The sequence below is a fragment of the Lissotriton helveticus genome, chromosome 12 (genome assembly GCF_964261635.1).
Source record: "Lissotriton helveticus chromosome 12, aLisHel1.1, whole genome shotgun sequence".
In the NCBI taxonomy this organism is placed as follows: Eukaryota; Metazoa; Chordata; class Amphibia; order Caudata; family Salamandridae; genus Lissotriton; species Lissotriton helveticus.
In genome coordinates this window covers 6,070,368-6,088,596 of record NC_136073.1, presented here as the reverse complement: position 1 = coordinate 6,088,596, position 18,229 = coordinate 6,070,368, and the positions used below count along the sequence as shown (strand labels likewise).

General features: G+C 52.1%; 1 protein-coding gene across 2 annotated transcripts in view; it reads left to right on the top strand.

Annotated features, from left to right (window-relative positions):
- Positions 1 to 13,329, top strand: part of STK11 (serine/threonine kinase 11) — a 131,864-nt gene extending 118,535 nt beyond the window's left edge. Inside the window, exons 9-10 of one of the 2 annotated variants that reach the window (XM_078670860.1) lie at positions 5,587 to 5,821; positions 11,896 to 13,329. In XM_078670860.1, coding sequence (XP_078526986.1) covers positions 5,587 to 5,798 — 212 coding nt within the window. In that variant the 3' untranslated portion in view covers positions 5,799 to 5,821; positions 11,896 to 13,329. Of the gene's footprint in view, positions 1 to 5,586; positions 5,822 to 11,895 lie in introns of those variants that run through there. The other variant, XM_078670861.1, reaches the window with a different exon arrangement.
- The last annotated feature ends 4,900 nt before the right edge of the window (positions 13,330 to 18,229 follow it).

Genomic DNA, 18,229 nt, shown 5'->3' with positions numbered 1-18,229 from the left:
CTCCCTGGTAGGTTCTTTTCCATAGTAAGCGGGAGCTCAGAGCCTCTGTTCCTATAAGGCCTGAGGAACGGAGCGTGGCTGGACCTGCCCTCCTCCCTGGTAGGTTCTCTTCCATAGTAAGCGGGAGCTCAGAGCCTCTGCTCCTATGAGACCTGAGGAACGGGGCGTGGCTGGACCTGCCCTCCTCCCTGGTAGGTTCTCTTCCATAGTAAGCGGGAGCTCAGAGCCTCTGTTCAATCAGACCTGAGGAACGGGGCGTGGCTGGACCTGCCCTCCTCCCTGGTAGGTTCTCTTCCATAGTAAACAGGAGCTCAGAGCCTCTGCTCCTATGAGACCTGAGGAACGGGGCGTGGCTGTGCCTGCCCTCCTCCCTGGTAGGTTCTCTTCCATAGTAAGCGGGAGCTCAGAGCCTCTGCTCCTATGAGGCCTGAGGAACGGAGCGTGGCTGGACCTGCCCTCCTCCCTGGTAGGTTCTCTTCCATAGTAAGCGGGAGCTCAGAGCCTCTGTTCCCATGAGACCTGAGGAACGGGGCGTGGCTGGATCTGCCCTCCTCCCTGGTAGGTTCTCTTTCATAGTTAAGCGGGAGCTAAGAGCCTCTGTTCCCATGAGACCTGAGGAACGGGGCGTGGCTGTGCGTGTCCTCCTCCCTGGTAGGTTCTCTTTCATAGTAAGCGGGAGCTCAGAGCCTCTGTTCCCATAAGGCCTGAGCAACGGGGCGTGGCTGTGCCTGCCCTCCTCCCTGGTAGGTTCTCTTCCATAGTAAGCGGGAGCTCAGAGCCTCTGTTCCTATAAGGCCTGAGGAACGGAGCGTGGCTGGACCTGCCCTCCTCCCTGGTAGGTTCTCTTCCATAGTAAACAGGAGCTCAGAGCCTCTGCTCCTATGAGACCTGAGGAACGGGGCGTGGCTGTGCCTGCCCTCCTCCCTGGTAGGTTCTCTTCCATAGTAAGCGGGAGCTCAGAGCCTCTGTTCCCATGAGACCTGAGGAACGGGGCGTGGCTGGATCTGCCCTCCTCCCTGGTAGGTTCTCTTCCATAGTAAGCGGGAGCTCAGAGCCTCTGCTCCTATGAGACTTGAGGAACGGGGCGTGGCTGTGCCTGCCCTCCTCCCTGGTAGGTTCTCTTCCATAGTAAGCGGGAGCTCAGAGCCTCTGCTCCTATGAGACTTGAGGAACGGGGCGTGGCTGGGCCTGCCCTCCTCCCTGGTAGGTTCTCTTCCATAGTAAGCGGGAGCTCAGAGCCTCTGTTCCCATCAGACCTGAGGAACGGGGCGTGGCTGGGCCTGCCCTCCTCCCTGGTAGGTTCTCTTCCATAGTAAGCGGGAGCTCAGAGCCTCTGCTCCCATCAGACCCGAGGAACGGGGCGTGGCTGGGCCTGCCCTCCTCCCTGGTAGGTTCTCTTCCATAGTAAGCGGGAGCTCAGAGCCTCTGTAGCTTGTGATGGGGATGGGGCTGGGGCTCTGGCTCTACAGGATGCGCTTGGGGACGCACTCTTGTTTGATTCCACTAGAATTCCCACCAGAAGTTCTTGAAATGTTGTGTCGGATGTCTCTGCTGCCGGCTAAAGATGCTCACCAAAGTCATGGTGCGACAGCCTCCGGCGCGTGGGTCCCTGGATGTGTGACTAGTGACTGCCCTAGTGAGAGCCTCTCGACCTTGGATACAGGGCATCGGGTTCATTTGGTTTGAGCCCAGCCTCAGTCTGTTCAAGCCGCACGTTCTTGAGATACAGTTGTGGCAGCAGTCCTGTTGCTTTGTGTCATCGACTTCAGGGGTTCGATGCTCGGGCTTCAGGGGATCTTGTATACACGACTCGCTCAATGTGGTTGACTTCACAGTGCTTTGATGCACAGGTCTCAGGATGAGGCCATCTTGCAAAGCTGTGACTGTCTCTGTACAATTAACTCCTCTCCGCTTTGATATCTTTCCTACTTTACCCATATGAGTCTTCCCAGAATCAGACAACTTAGGGACCAGGATGAACTTAAAGCACAGAGGGGCATATTAACAAGGGCCGGCGATAAATATCGTAAAGTGCGCTTAGCGTTTGCATATTTATTGCTGGCGATCTCTAGAATTTATCACCTGTTTAGCGCATTATCAACAACGCACATCGCCGAGGCGATAAAAATTCCAGAGATAGTGTGCAGATGGCGGTTTTCCATGGTGGGAAACGGCGATATCGTAGATGATGGGGCCTGTGGTCTTAGCCACAGAATCCACCCCCATGTTAGGTATGCCTTAGTCAGGAATTTAACCAACGTTACATTCCTACGTTAAGGCATACTTATCGCGATTTAAATAATCGCGATAAGAAGTTGTCTTTGCAATATTTTCCCTGGTTGGTTTCACAGTCACACCCACTTTGCATCTCATTAGCGATGCAAAGTTAAGCGTGCTGGAAACGGGCGCTGAGTCAGCAAAACACGCGATAGCGTGTCTTTGCTGATAAGGCAATAAAATGATCGCCACTTTTTGGCCGAAAACGGCCACAAAAGCGGCGATAGTTTTATAGCGCCGCCTTGTTAATATGCCCCAGAGTTTGTTCCTCGATCACTTGAACCCACTTTGCCTGCAAAGGGCGAAGCCCTCACACCGTCCGATATGCTGGACCATCACCAATCGGAACCTTTCCAGGATGCAGGCTGGTGCTTGTGGAAACCGCATCTATGGAATTTAATCAATTCTGGTACTCGTGGTTCATCTCATCCTACCAGCTGAGGGCTACCTCGGGTTCCAGCAGACGGGGCTTGCGCTTCACCACCTGGTTTCTGCCGGCCACAATTGTGGAAATCTCTACCTTTCTGTAGCCAGTTTGGGTGTCTTGGCATCGCCAAAGAGAGATATGTGTCCATTGGTCCTTTGGAAAGGAATGGCCTTGACTTGTTTTCTGTCCCCACCTAAGCCTGGAATAAGCGGTGAAATCTGCCGGTGCATGGCACCAGGGCTCCTGCCGTTGACCCTCCTGTGCGAAGCCTCTCACGGTTGTGCTGCTGAGACAGTCTACCTGTCCTTCGTGCCACACGTTGAGAGGGCTGCCCTCTGGTCTCCCACGATCGTCCCAGAAGATGATCTGATTTGCTCCAAGTCATATAGACAAATCGCGTATTTGCTAAATCGTTTATATCAGTTAAATCCATGCCAGGTATTGGAAAGTGCAGCTGTTGATCAGTTCCAGGCAGGCTGAGATCACCACATCTGTGACATTGCTGAATTCCAGGCCGTAGCAGTTAATGGAGTAAAAATAAATCAAGGTTTGCAACAGGACTCCTGACGAGTATTTTGATTCACTGCTGTGTAGCCTGGAGCACTTTGTGGCACGGATATCCCGTGACAAGCAGCACTTATTAACGATTAATCTGTTCCCAATCATGGCATTCGGAGGTGTGCATGCCCCCACTGGCCTTCACTAGCATTTCTTTGTTTTTTAAGCTGTTTGTGCTGTGCGTGTTGCATGGCTGCTCCGCCTTGTTCTCTGGGTCAGGATGCCTCTAGCAATTTCACATGTAAATGATCTTCTTTGAGCATTTGGTCATGAGTGACGACAGAGGGGAATCTGTGGATTGCTCAGGTGCTGCAGTGTGGGGTGCCCGGGTGCTGCAGTGTGGGCTGCCCGGTGCGAACCTTCTGCAGGCTGCATTGTGAGTGCCCGGTGCGAACCTTCCGCAGGCTGCATTGTGAGAGTGCCCGGTGCGAACCCTCTGCAGGCTGCATTGTGAGAGTGCCCGGTGCGAACCCTCTGCAGGCTGCATTGTAAGAGTGCCCGGTGCGAACCCTCTGCAGGCTGCATTGTGAGAGTGCCCGGTGCGAACCCTCTGCAGGCTGCATTGTGAGAGTGCCCGGTGCGAACCCTCTGCAGGCTGCATTGTGAGTGCCCGGTGCGAACCCTCTGCAGGCTGCATTGTGAGAGTGCCCGGTGCGAACCCTCTGCAGGCTGCATTGTGAGAGTGCCCGGTGCGAACCCTCTGCAGGCTGCATTGTGAGAGTGCCCGGTGCGAACCCTCTGCAGGCTGCATTGTGAGAGTGCCCGGTGCGAACCCTCTGCAGGCTGCATTGTGAGAGTGCCCGGTGCGAACCCTCTGCAGGCTGCATTGTGAGAGTGCCCGGTGCGAACCCTCTGCAGGCTGCATTGTGAGAGTGCCCGGTGCGAACCCTCTGCAGGCTGCATTGTGAGAGTGCCCGGTGCGAACCCTCTGCAGGCTGCATTGTGAGAGTGCCCGGTGCGAACCCTCTGCAGGCTGCATTGTGAGAGTGCCCGGTGCGAACCCTCTGCAGGCTGCATTGTGAGAGTGCCCGGTGCGGACCCTCTGCAGGCTGCATTGTGAGAGTGCCCGGTGCGGACCCTCTGCAGGCTGCATTGTGAGAGTGCCCGGTGCGAACCCTCTGCAGGCTGCATTGTGAGAGTGCCCGGTGCGAACCCTCTGCAGGCTGCATTGTGAGAGTGCCCGGTGCGAACCCTCTGCAGGCTGCATTGTGAGAGTGCCCGGTGCGAACCCTCTGCAGGCTGCATTTTGAGAGTGCCCGGTGCGAACCTTCCGCAGGCTGCATTGTGAGAGTGCCCGGTGCGAACCTTCCGCAGGCTGCATTGTGAGAGTGCCCGGTGCGAACCTTCCGCAGGCTGCATTGTGAGAGTGCCCGGTGCGAACCTTCCGCAGGCTGCATTTTGAGAGTGCCCGGTGCGAACCTTCCGCAGGCTGCATTGTGAGAGTGCCCGGTGCGAACCTTCCGCAGGCTGCATTGTGAGAGTGCCCGGTGCGAACCTTCCGCAGGCTGCATTGTGAGAGTGCCCGGTGCGAACCTTCAGCAGGCTGCATTGTGAGAGTGCCCGGTGCGAACCCTCCGCAGGCTGCATTGTGAGTGCCCGGTGCGAACCCTCCGCAGGCTGCATTGTGAGAGTGCCCGGTGCGAACCTTCCGCAGGCTGCATTGTGAGAGTCCCTGGTGCGAACCTTCCGCAGGCTGCATTGTGAGAGTCCCTGGTGCGAACCTTCTGCAGGCTGCATTGTGAGAGTCCCTGGTGCGAACCTTCCGCAGGCTGCATTGTGAGTGCCCGGTGCGAACCTTCCGCAGGCTGCATTGTGAGAGTGTAATGGAGTGTCTGTAGAGAGCAGTAACTCTAGGGTTGGTGTTTCCCAACAATCTCCTGTTTGTCTAGGCTTTAAAAAAGACTGGTAAATATTTGTTTTCTTTTTATTTTAATCCATCCTTCTGCCTGAGGCCTCAAAGAAATGGGGGAGCATTTTTTTGAAGTAATGGTAGATAGATTTCTCCTGAATAGGTCAATTGTTTGAAGGGAAGCCTGTGTGTAATAGCTCTTCACCTCTTCCTTTGAGGCAGCTAGTTCTGTGATTGTCGGTGGTTTAGTTTCCGAATACACTTTGGAGTTCTCAGGTTTTTGGCTCCAGTGGATGTGTTTGAGGGGCTGGTGCTTCTTGTGGCCTCTGGTGGCTTCAGAGACTGGCGACTCCTTTAAGGGATCTTGGCTGTCTCGCTCGCAGGGGCCACAGCCTGCTCCCCCTTTGACCCTCCATGATGTCCGCATGGGCTTCCTCCAGGCGCTAACCTAGCCTCTGCCCTCTCTCCTCTACAGGACAAGTACCGGAGGAGGACACTGGGCAGAACGGACAGGACCGGAGCAGAGGGGCCAGCAGCAAGCCACTGTGCATGAATGGCACCGAGACGACGCAGGTCAGCACCAAAAGCAAGACGGAGCGGAGGGCGAGCGCCTCCTCTGGCGCGCAACGCAAGGCCCACTCTGCCAGCAGCAAGATCCGCAAACTGTCCACCTGCAAACAGCAGTGAGCAAGGGCCAGCAGCGCCTGATGGTAAGTACCCGCTGGGCTCGGGCGGAGCGGAGGGGACTGTCATTTATTCTGTTTGCTAAAAGGGACCAGCTGAGCCTACAGGAGAAGGCGTGAAGTAACTACAACTGTTGTAGAGTCCTGAGGGTTGAGGCCAGACAGCAGGACTGTGCCCTCAAGTATAGCACTGCCCCCCTTGTGCACCGCTCCTGCCATACCTGGGCTGGCACGATCACAAGGTCAGCCAGTTCACCCTCTGCGGTCCCTAGTCCCACCCCGGTCCATTAATCGTAGCCTGCGTCCCCTCAGGGGGCTCTGGTAATGGGGCAGTAGGTGTATGCACCTTTGCTGCCCTGGGGTAGTGCATGTAGATGTGCCAATTAGTGATGCTGCCCTGGTACAGGGCGCGTACCAGTCCTACTGCCCTGGTATAGTATCTGTAAGTGTGCCCCCAGTCGTACTGCCCTGGTATAGTGTGCGGACCAGTCGTACTGGCAATGTACAGTGTACGTACCAGTGCATCGAGCCTGATCTGACCGCTGTAGGAGTACATATTAGTACCGCTGCTGCAGGTTTACGTACCGGTGACGTTGCTCCGCTCGAGTGACTGTACATGCCCCTGCTGGTGATTGAGCGATTGAATGTTGCCAGCGGATGTTCACAGTGGTGGTGTTGCACTGGTAGGGTAGGCCATGTTGTATGGGTCGGGTCGGGTAGGTATTGGAGCGTCACTGCTCACGCTGACTTGGGTAGAAAGCAGAAGTTGTTTACTGGTGGTTCAGCCATGGAAAGTGCACAGTAGTGGTGTTGCCCTGGTAGGGTACATCTTGGCATGTGGGTAGGATAGGATTTATTTATTTATTTATTTATTCAAAGTTTTATATAGCGTGAACAAGATCCTTACAGATATCAGAGCGCTTCACAGAGACAGGGGCAAGGGCAACAGGAATGAACAGGATAATGGGAGCAGTATAGTAGTCACTAAACATAGAAGATAACAATAATGTACAGAAACATATCAAAACCTATCAAAATACAGTCAGGTAAACAAGTAATATAAATACAGCAAAGAGTAGCATATATTGATCATTAGAAAGATAGTAGCGTAGTAGTGACCCCCTAGGTAGGAGTATAGTGCCAAAGAGCAGGGTGATCAGTGATACAGCGCGGTGCAGAGACTCAGTTCCAGTCTCTGTAAGGTTCAGGAGATCTTGGCCAGAAGGATGGTTTTCACCTCTTTCTTGAAGAGTGCAGTGGAGGAGATAAGCCTGGTTTCAGGGGGAAGCGCATTCCAGATCCTGGGTGCCATTCCTGAGAAGGAGCGCTTGTATGTTTTTTCTTTCCGGAATCTACGGGGTTTCAGAAGTAGATTTTTTGTACTACGATTGGATCTCGACCCTCCTGATAAAGACAACTTTTGCGCGAGGTAGTTGGGTGCTTTGTGGTGCACGGCCGAGTGTGTCATTATTGCAATTTTTAGCTGTATTCTGTCTTCAAAAGGCAGCCATTTTAGAGATTTTAAGTCTGGGTAAATATGCGAATGTTTTCTTGAGCCAGTAATGAGTCTCGCGGCAGCGTTCAGGGAGGCTCTTAGGGGTGCTGTTGTGGATAGCGGGAGTCCGCTGAGGGCCACAATTCCGTAGTCTATGCGAGGGATGACTAAAGCTTGTACAGCAGTTTGGAAGTCTTTGGCAGGGAGGAAGGGTTTGAGTTTCCTCAGTGTGTTGATTTGGAATTTAGCCCCTTTTGTGGCTTTGCTAACGTGCTGTTGCATGTTGAGCTTGGCGTCAACTGTGATGCCTAGGGATTTCGCTGAGTCCATGATAGTAGGTTGGACATTGAGTGCTGTTAGGTTATTGAGCCACGTTTGGGTGGTGGAAGTTTTCGCCGGGGGTGAGATGAGTAGGAACTCAGTTTTCAGCGCATTTAGTTTGAGGTGATTAACGGCCAACCAGGATTGAGTGTTGCTAAGTGTGGAATTCAGTAGTTTGATATCTTCCGGGGATTGTAGCTTTAGGTAAAGTTGTGTGTCATCGGCGTACATATGGAATTGAACATTGGATGCTTGGAGCAAAGTGGCGAGTGGTTCCATGACGAGGTTGAACAGTGTGGGGGAGAGGGAAGATCCTTGTGGAACACCTAGATCTGCAGGCACTGGTTTAGACAACACATTGTCGATCTTGAACTTCTGCGACCGGTTATGAAGGAAAGAAGAAAACCATTTGAGAACAGTTCCCGAAAGACCCATTCTAGTGCTTAGCAGCTCCAATAAGTTCTCATGTTTGACCGTGTCAAAAGCTGACGATAGGTCAAGAAGGATGAGGAGACAGGAATCATTGCGATCAAGGATTTGGAGGGCGTCATCAATTATGTGTGTCATAGCTGTTTCCGTGCTATGTTTCGCTCGGAAGCCTGATTGGTGAGGGTTGAGAAGGTCAAATTGGTCAATGTGTTTTGTTAGTTGGAGTTGGACACATTTCTCCAGCAGTTTGGCCAGGGTGGGGATATTGGTGATAGGCCGGTAGTTGTTCAGGTCAGACGGGTCAGCTGTGGGTTTCTTGAGTATAGGTGTGACTTGCCCCACCTTGAGGGAGTCTGGGATGAGACCTTGTTGAAGGGAGCTGTTGATGATTTGGGTCCAAAGTGGGAGGAGCAGGGGATGAAGTCTTTTACAGCATTAGCAGGTAGGGGGTCTATGAGGTGATTAGAGGGCTTCAAGGTGCAGAGCAGTTTGTGTATAGCTTCTTCCGTGTAGCTGTCGAAGTGCAGCCATGATGCATTGTTTTTAGGTTGAATGTTGGACATTCTGGTGTGATTGGGGAATCGGCTTACATCCATGATGAGGTCATTTCTTATGTTGTCGGTCTTTAGCTTAAAGAAAGCAGAGAAGGCTTCACAGTGTGGGGTGTCGCTTGTTGCTTTGTTTGATTGTAAGGGTTGTGCCTTTGTTTGAGTCTTGATTAGTTCGAACAGTTTTCTTGGCCAGTTTTTTGCTTGGTCCAGTAGACGGCTAAAGAAGTCCGACTTTGTGCGCTTTATTTTCCTAAAGTAGGCATTTCTCTTCTTTTTAAGCGTTTTTAGATGCAGTGATGATGGGTCAGATCTCCAGGTACGCTCTGCCATTCGCATAGTGCGCTTGTCGTCATTGAGTCTGCCATCGTACCAGGGGTTAGAAATTTTGTTGGAGACTCTCTTCAGTTGCAGTGGAGCGACTTCATTGACTATTAGTTTCATAGAGTCAAGGTAGTGGTCGGTCAGTGATTGGGCATCCGAGACACCTGGAGGGGGAAGGAGGAGACTGTTGAGGTGGGGAGGCAGTGTAGTGGGGTTAAGACTCTTCATGTCCCTTTTCCAGATTTTGGATTTGGTGGGTTGAACCGGGTTAGGTTTAACTTTTTCGTTAATAGAGAAGGTGATAATGTGGTGATCTGACCAGTCACAGGGTTTGATTGCCTCCAGTTTGGTGGAGTCCTCCTTGGCGATGATGAGATAGAGTATCGCGCCTTTGTCGTGTGTTGGTCTATCACATATTTGGATGAGGTCAAGCGCATTAAGGAAAGTTTTGAGACTGTTCACCTCTGTGTCTTTCTGATCATTCCAGTGGAGGTTAAAGTCACCCAAGTAGATTTGGGTGATCTGCCGACTGGCATTGGAGGTGATCGTGTCCATGAGTTGTTGGGTGAATATGAGGTTGTCGCCAGGCGGGTGATAGATGAGATGTAAAGCGCAAACTTGTTTGCCCTCGCTGGTGATATCGAGGCAGAGGAGTTCACAGGAGGTGAGGGAGGGGGAGGCGGCTTTAGTGACGGAGAGGTTGCTCCTAAAAATGCATGCAATTCCCCCGCCCGTCTTGACAGGCCTATCCAGTCTAATGATGTGATAATTGGGGGGGGACTAATATGTCCATTATCGGGGTAGAGGCTTCAGTAAGCCAAGTTTCCGTCAGAATGGCTAGGTCCAGTTCCATTGCTGAGACGAGATCAGCGATGTCGGAGGAGTGTCTTTGGGCCGATCTGCAGTTGAGTAGGATGCATTTGAGTTTGGGAGTGAGAAGGGTGGTCGAACCTTCTAGAGAGAGGGGGATTTTTCTGAGGTTGCTAGGGATGGAACCTCTGTTGCTATGGGTTGGGAGCCTCAGAGGGTTTGAGTGAGTTGTGGGTATGGGGATGTGTGTGTTGGATATGTGTTTTACAGGACCTGGGCCATAGGAGTGTAGGAGAGAGCATAGGTCGCGGTCAGACAGTGAGTTGAGGACACGGCGGGGGCGGTGGGAGTTATTGCGAACGGGGATAGTCGGCCATCTCGGGGATCGTTTGAGGCGAGTGTATGTAGGGAGGGTGCGTCGTTTGTAGGGTAGTGGGATGGTGGGAGGTAGGCTGGGCTGTGAGAGGAGGAGGTCTTTGATGTCGTGGACATCCTTTTTGACTTGTAGGAGATCCTCTTTGACTTGTTGGAGGGTAGATAAGGTCAGGTCAAGAGGAGTAATGGAGATGGCGTTGGTGGTGAGAGCCATTGGTGAATGGTTGAGTAGTGAGCTGGAAAGCGGGCAGGGTATCGGAGGGGGGGATATGCTGGCGTTGTTGAAAGGTTCTGCGGTGATAATGAGTGGGATGTTATTCGAGGTGTGGGCATATTTGTGGATGAGGGGTGTGGGAGGAGTAGGTGGAGAGTGTGAGACATAAGTGGTGTCAGCAGTGGGAGACGGTGTAGGTGAGTTAAAGAGAGTGAAGGCTGAAGACAGTGGGGGTGGCAGGAAGGTAGTGGGGGCTGAGAGTGGGAGGAGAGAGAGAGGGGGATGTTAAGGTAAGAAAGGCGGTATGTTCTGTGGGACTCGATGTGAGGGTGGGGGTGTCGTGAGTGAGAGTGGGGAGGGAGCTGGGCAAGGAGGTGGATCTGCCTTGGGGGGGGAGGGAGAGGGGGGGGAGATAAACTCCGGACGGTGGCGTGTTCAGAAGCGTTCATGGGGGGTGTAGCGTGGGGGGAGGGGGGCGTGGGGGAGTCGAGGATGTGGGTGTATCGAGGAGGTATGGGAGGGGGTGTGCTCACATGGGTATTGAGAATGGGGGGAGCAAAGGGTAGGATTTGTCATTGCGCGTGCCGTTCTGGCGCTGATCTAGGTAGGAGGTGTTGTGGGTGGGGGTTGTTATGTCATGGGAGAGAGGGATGGGGGGGGTATGAGTGGGGGTCGAGGTGGGGGTGATGTTAGAGGGGCGGCTAGTGTATGAAGGGGAGAGATTGGTGACTGCGCTTGGGGAGCGTGGGGTGGCAACAGCAGGTGGGTGATTGTTTAGGGTGCTGGGGGAAGAGGTGCTGTGCGTATAGATCCGGCGCTGAGCTATGTTAGTAGTGTTGTGGGTGGGGGCTGCGTCGTCGGGAGTGATGATAGTGTAGGATGGATCTTGGCGGGTGGGTAGGGTAGATCTTGGCGGGTGGGTAGGGTAGATCTTGGCGTGTGGGTAGGGTAGATCTTGGCGTGTGGGTAGGGTAGATCTTGGCGTGTGGGTGGGTTAGGGTAGATCTTGGCGTGTGGGTAGGGTAGATCTTGGCGTGTGGGTGGGTTAGGCTAGATCTTGGCATGTGGGTAGGATAGGATGGATCTTGGCGGGTGGGTGGGTTAGGGTAGATCTTGGCGTGTGGGTGGGTTAGGGTAGATCTTGGTGTGTGGGTAGGTTGGCGTGTGGGTGGGTTAGGGTAGATCTTGGTGTGTGGGTAGGTTAGGGTAGATCTTGGCGTGTGGGTAGGTTAGGGTTGATCTTGGCGTGTGGGTAGGTTAGGGTAGATCTTGGTGGGTAGGGTAGGATAGGTTAGGGTAGATCTTGGCGTTAGGGTAGATATTGGCGTGTGGGTAGGTTAGGGTAGATCTTGGCATGTGGGTAGGTTAGGGTAGATCTTGGCGTGTGCAGTAGTCCTGCTTACCTGGGTACAGGGCTGCAGTCGTGCCTGCTGGTGATGCGCCTGTGGCCTCTTACCCCTGAATGTGCACTGTGATGGGGTTGCCCTGGGAGTCTCTCTAGGGGTGTCAGTGGGGTTCTTGCTTTGGGTAGTTGTTCTTGGCTTGTACAGTGTTTTCCTGATTACCTTTCTTCTGTCTGTTGTAGATTCTCTGGATTCCTTTGGGTCTTTGCCTTTTAGCCGCAGTTGGAGACCCCTTTGGACCCCTGCTCAGGAGAACACTTGAATATCCAAAAAGTTCTTGAAACCGAGTGACGTGACGTCGTGGAGAGCGGGCTTGGCGTGAAGGTGTAGATCCGGGACCAGTGCAAGAGCCCCCGGCACACTCTAGCTCAGCTCTTTCCTGGATGACACGCTCTCCAACGCCACCTCCCCCTGAGGATTGGGGAGACAGAACCCCTATGTTCATTCTTTCATGGAGACCAGAGGGGAGCGGACTGGACTTGGCTTTTGGAGATATTTATTTTGCATCCACTTGTTTCCTGCGTCTAGGGGCGAGTGTTCAGTATTGGACTCTTTTTTTAATCCCCCCCCATCTGGCGCACCCGGCTCCGAAGTCCCATCTGATCCCTTGGACACTTGACACCCTAACTCTGTAACACTGTGGCTTCTGTGCCCCTGTGCCCCCCCCCCCTTCTGCCTATGCCCTTTTTCTGCCTCTTAGATCCCTCTCCAGTCACCCTCTGTCCTTTTCTGTCTTGGGTTTTCACCTCTTTTATCAAAGATGAGGCCTTCCTCCTCTCGACCTCGCTCATACGCCCCTGGTGCCACGCCTTGCCCTTTTGTGGCACCTTCATTGAGCGAAGCAATGCCCCCCCCGCTTCAACCCTGCATGCCACTGCTTACCTCTGGATTGCCTACATGCAGTACTTGGCATCCTCTAGCTGCCCTCTGACCCCTTAGTCTGCAGCAAATCCAGAGCTTCTCTGTGTGCACTTGTGACTTGTTGTTCTGCTGCCAGCATCTCTGGTATTCAAGACCTCACCTTCATTTCAACTGAGACCCCCGGTCCTAGTCTAGTCTCAGGGCTACTCCATTCCTCACCGCCTGCCGCCCCTGCTCAGGCGTGTCCCTGACCTGCTGGCCTCCTCATGCTTCCCCCGCCCATCTTCCTCTGTCTCCTGCTTCTTTCATCTTCTCTTGACTCACAGGAGGTTCTTTACATCCCCCTTCACCCCCTAACTTTCTTTGCTTGCCATGACGCCCACCCCCGGATTCTTTTCCTTCCCATAGAAGCCTGCGGTCTACACTTGGCTGCCTCTCTTGGTTCTTTGTTCGCCTCTTGACCCTCAGATTCTCCTGGTTTTTAAACGCCCCTTGACCTCTAGGTTCTCCCCGCTCTCCGTTCCACTCCAGGATCCGCTGGAAGCTTGAAGTTGTGGAAGTGCACTTTATGGTTCTAACTCGTGTCCTGTGCTGGTCCCATTGGGCGTCCATCCCTGGCGCGCACCGCGATGTGTTTGAAAGACGAACCTAACGAGCCGATGGTATTAAATCCTATACACTTGCATGGGAGCCGGCACCAGTACTCGCCTGGAGGACTTTCTTTATGGAAAGAATAAAATTTATTGGTGAATGTTTTCATGTTGCAAAGATAATCTGAGTTGGATGGTAACCTTGTGGAAGGAGGGGTGCTGCTGTACCCAGAGATGGAGCCAGTCTGTAAGGGAGGGGGATTTGTGGTTGAGTGTATGTTGCGGCATCGAGGAATGGGGCCTTAAGGAATTGAAACGCGGCCGGTGGAGGGCCGCAAGGGTTCCTCGGGATGGTGGGTGGCTTTATCCAAGATGGAGCGCAGCTGCAGCGCGGATCGAAAGGAAACAATCCTCTGACCAGAGCGGCAGCCTCACCGAAGGAAGGATGCCCTCCCTGCATGAGGCGGGATAGCACCACCGCCAACAAGGGAGGCAGCACAGGACGCAAAGCCCCTGCTGCGCGAGGGTTACTCTACCCAGCGCGAGATACCGTGATAACATGCCTTGTTTATGTCCAGAATGCTGCGATGCATATGGCGGGGTGTGGCCAATGCGATGAGAGTGGTGGTCTGCCTCGGCCAGGAATGCTGCAGCATCCGAGGGTGAAGAGGGCCATGCTTGGGGACCACCGTAGAGCGAAGGGAGAAAGGTTTGGGTTTAAAGAGCGATGTGGAGACCTCCAAGGAGGGAGGGGCCTCTGAGGAGGGAGGGGCCTCTGAGGAGGGAGGGGCCTCTGAGGAGGGAGGGGCCTCTGAGGAGGGAGGGGCCTCTGAGGAGGGAGGGGCCTCTGAGGAGGGAGGGGCCTCTGAGGAGGGAGGGGCCTCTGAGGAGGGAGGGGCCTCTGAGGAGGGAGGGGCCTCTGAGGAGGGAGGGGCCTCCGAGGAGGGAGGGGACCGCAGCTGTAGGATGCCAGGCCGGCATTAAAGGTAAGTGCTCTGCGCTAGCTCCTGCGGCTTGCAGAACCTTGTAACAACAAAGGAGGCCATTTTACATGGAGGTATGCCAACAGATCTGGGGAGGGGCACAGGGAGTTTGTTTCAGTGCACCAGGGTTGTTTGGGGATTAGGACTGAAGTGGTGTGGGGCAGAAGCAAGCCTTGGGTCAAGATGGGATTCATGCAAGATTAGTCTTGGGGTAAACGGACCCCAGACAACCCAGTTGGGTATTAAATAAAATGTATGTAATGGAAGTTATATGCTATGCTGAATTTGTGTATGTATAGATTGCAGGGAATGTTATGGCCACCCTAACCAAAGTTATAAAATAAAAAAAGTTTTCAAATTCCATTTAAACAGTGGGATACGCATTCTGGCTGCAGCGAGACGTCAGCCGCACTGCTTCCTCCCATCAGTTTGAGGAAACTGTGTCAGGATTGTGCACAGGGCGCCATGATTGTGCACAGAGAGCCATGATTGTGCACAAAGGGACCATGATTGTGCACAGAGAGCTAGGACTGTGCACAGGGAGCCATGATTGTGCAGAGAGAGCCCTGGTTGTGCACAGGGGGCCCTGGTTGTGCACAGGGGGCCCTGGTTGTGCACAGGGGGCCATGGTTGTGCCAGAATGGCTGTGCAGACTGTGGTACCCTCACCGTCTCCAGCTGCTCCTGTGTCCCCCTCTTCTGCTCAGGTCTGGCCTCCTCTTACAGTGGAAACGACCAGTCCTGCACCCGAACCGCCCAGTCTACACCTTCATGGAGATCGAGCCCGGTGGGATCAGCTCGTTTAACCTGCTGCTGAAGTGGAGGACGCCATTGTATCAGCTCGAGCTCCATCTACAACATCTGTTTGTTCTGGTTGGGCATTGCTTGGTCACTGGTGCGACAGAGGACGTTGACCCACTCAGGTGCGTTTATCAGTCGTGTGGTGCTATCCTTTGACTGGCAATACTTTACATCCCTGAGGCAGTGCAGCAGGCAACAGAGGGCGTTTCACAGAGTGCATGGAGGCCAGAGGAGGCTGGGGAGAAGCAACACCTGGAGGGCGCGGGCTCAGAAGCAACACAGTGGGCACAGGAAGGGAGCATATGAAGACTGCAACGATGAGAGTGTGGAAGTGTACGAACAAGAGAGCACAACATGGAGTCGAAACGTGCAGCTCGAACGGCGAAGCTGTATAAAAGTGATAGCATAGGCAAGAGCGCTCAAAGGACAAAATGGTAGAAAATAATTAACTTTTTGTAATGTTAGGAAAATAAATGTGCTGGGAGAAGTTGGGAAACAGAACAAGGGAACCACGTGCAGCCTGATGAAGTGCTTTAAGGAACAGAAAAAAAGTTCCCAAAAAGCAGACACTTCTGCAAGGATAAAAGGAGCCAATCAGAAAGATGGTAAATGGGCTACGTGCCACAGTACGGACAAAGTCTACATGGAGGGCCTAACATTACTGAATCGAAAGGAAGAGTGACAAAAGAGAAAGTAAATGGAAAGCAATGGGATTTCCAATGTCTTTTGCAACCAGACAGGCTTCGACCTAAAAGAGAATGCATTCTTGCGCCCATGCCTAGCGTACCACCCAATATGATCACAGATCAGGCTTGGATATGTGCTCTAGTGTCGTCAGTGAGTGGCAATGACATCCAATGAAGAGCAAGTTCAGCAGTCCCCTCTGCCTTTGCGTGGCTGCAGTACCCACAGACGGAGCCCGGTCTTCCAACCCTCCAGCTGCACTTGACCGCACACAGCCACCCTTCAAAGGCAGAATCTGGAATTCTATGCCAGCGTGGCAAGCGATAACTTCAGGCAAGTGGGTCCCTGAAAATTGTAAGTCAGGTTGCGCCTTACCAAGTCAAGCAAGCTTTATTCGACAGTTGTCATAAAAGCATGTAATACGAATACAGTTCATCGAAAAGTAAAACAATAAATAAGGTTAAAATTACAGTCTCATAAAAAAGATTCTCTTGATATATATACAACGTAGTTCAAGGGTGCTAAAGTGCATACACTGAGTCCGGAAATTTATTGGTTTGCCTATAAGGAGGGTTGCCCTGATACCAATTTACTTCTTATTACCCAAGCCCACCCTAGAAACTTTGCCACAGCTATAAACACAGGTTGGTCGGTACAGGTACAGATTATTCTAGCAGCCACCATCCCGCTCCTAGTGCCCAATAGTTTGCACATGGGGATTAACCAAGTCCTGCGGGGTGCTGCATACACAGGACAAACCAACAATAGATGGTCAACGGTTTCCTTAGGGGCCAGACAACCAGGGCAGGCAACCTTACCCCCACTAGACCAACGATTAGTAAATGCTCTGACCAGTAGGCTTCCGATTCGAAGTTGAAAATAAAGCTTACGGTCTAAAGGTTTTGTAATGACATCCCAGAAATCTTCAAAACTGGCCCCACCCTTAAGATCAAGGAAGGTGCCAGTCAATGAAAGTGGCGCAGTATTCCTATAAGCTTTCGAGGCAACTGCTTCCCAATACAGGGCTTTTAAAACTTTTTGGGAAGGAAACCTAGCATTAAGAGGGTCTTCCCACATTTCCTTCAGCCCTAGGTTCATTAATACCTCACCAATCTTACATAACCACTTGATCTTATGGAAACTGTCACTCTTAATTACGCCCATGAGCCCACTAGCAAATACTCTCAATTCGGGTGTTATCCTTAACCGCCTGCGGTATAAGACGGGGCGCAAGGAAGCAACTAGTGCAATTGGGCATAATCCCAGATCGTAAAATAAGGGACTCCTGGGTATGCTCTGGGGTAACTTAATAAGGTTTCTAAGGAACCGATTTTCAGAGGATGTCAATTTCCTTAGGTTCTCAAACCCCCAGATCTCCACACCATATAATGTGGAACTAACAACTTGCCATTATACACTGATATGACCGGGGCTATTGGCTTAGTAAGGGACCTAGAGTGTTCCAGGCTCAATGCTCCAGCAAGCTGACGATGTTTGAGAATGGCCAGCTCAGTCTGTTGCTTCCAAGAAAGGTCGTGTTGGATGCAAACACCCAAATAATTAAAGGCTTGGACCTTCTCGAGTGGAAGTTTATTCATAATTACGGTACCCTTGAAGGATTTTGATTCGTTAAAAGACATGCATTTTGACTTTAAAACATTCACTTCCAAACCTCGACTGGAACAAAAGTTTTCAAAAATTCCTAATGTCTTTTGCAATCCACTCGGAGTTTTTGCAATAATCAGACAATCGTCTGCAAACATTAAGATGGGAACTTTAGCTCCTGCCAAGGTGGGGGCATCAATATTCGATTCTATCAACATTTTTGCCACATCATTAATATACATAGAGAATAAGGTTGGTGCAAGAACACAGCCTTGCCTAACCCCTCTTTCCACAGGAAACTGGGAGGTAACATTTCCTGGGCACCCCCTTCTCATCTGAGCAAACGTTTGCTTGTATAACCCAATGATTAGGGCAAGAAGGGTGCTCGGCATTCCCATGTCTTTGAGGACGCACCACAAGGTAGGGCGAGGAACAAGATCAAATGCTGCCCTAAGATCCATGAAGGCAGCTTATAAACTACCCCCACCTATTTGGACAGTCTTCCAGTATAGCATAGCAAAATGCAGCACTTGGTCGACTGTGCTAATGGAGGCTCTAAATCCTGCCTGGAGATGGGATAGGGTGTTCTGATCCAGTTCCCACTCCAAGATCTTATTTAAAATTAGCGTGCCAAAAACTTTTTGCATAGTGTCAATCAGGCTAATTGGACGATAATTACCAGGTAGCGCTTTATCCCCCTTCTTGAATACGGGTATATTTTCAGCCCCGTTCCAAGATTGAGGTATAGGGGCTCCTTTAGCTATTGCATTAGCCAACAGCAATATGTACCAGCCCCAAGAATCTATATAATGCAAAAATACGTCAGCAGGAACTCCGTCTCTGCCTGGTGCTCTTCCAGGGACAACTAGGCCTAAGGCATTAAGCACTTCACCTAAATCGAATGCATCTTCTGGGAATGATAGATGCGGAACATCCATGGTTGTACTTGGTTCCACACTCTTAGCATATTGTGGTTTAAAATAGGCCACCCAA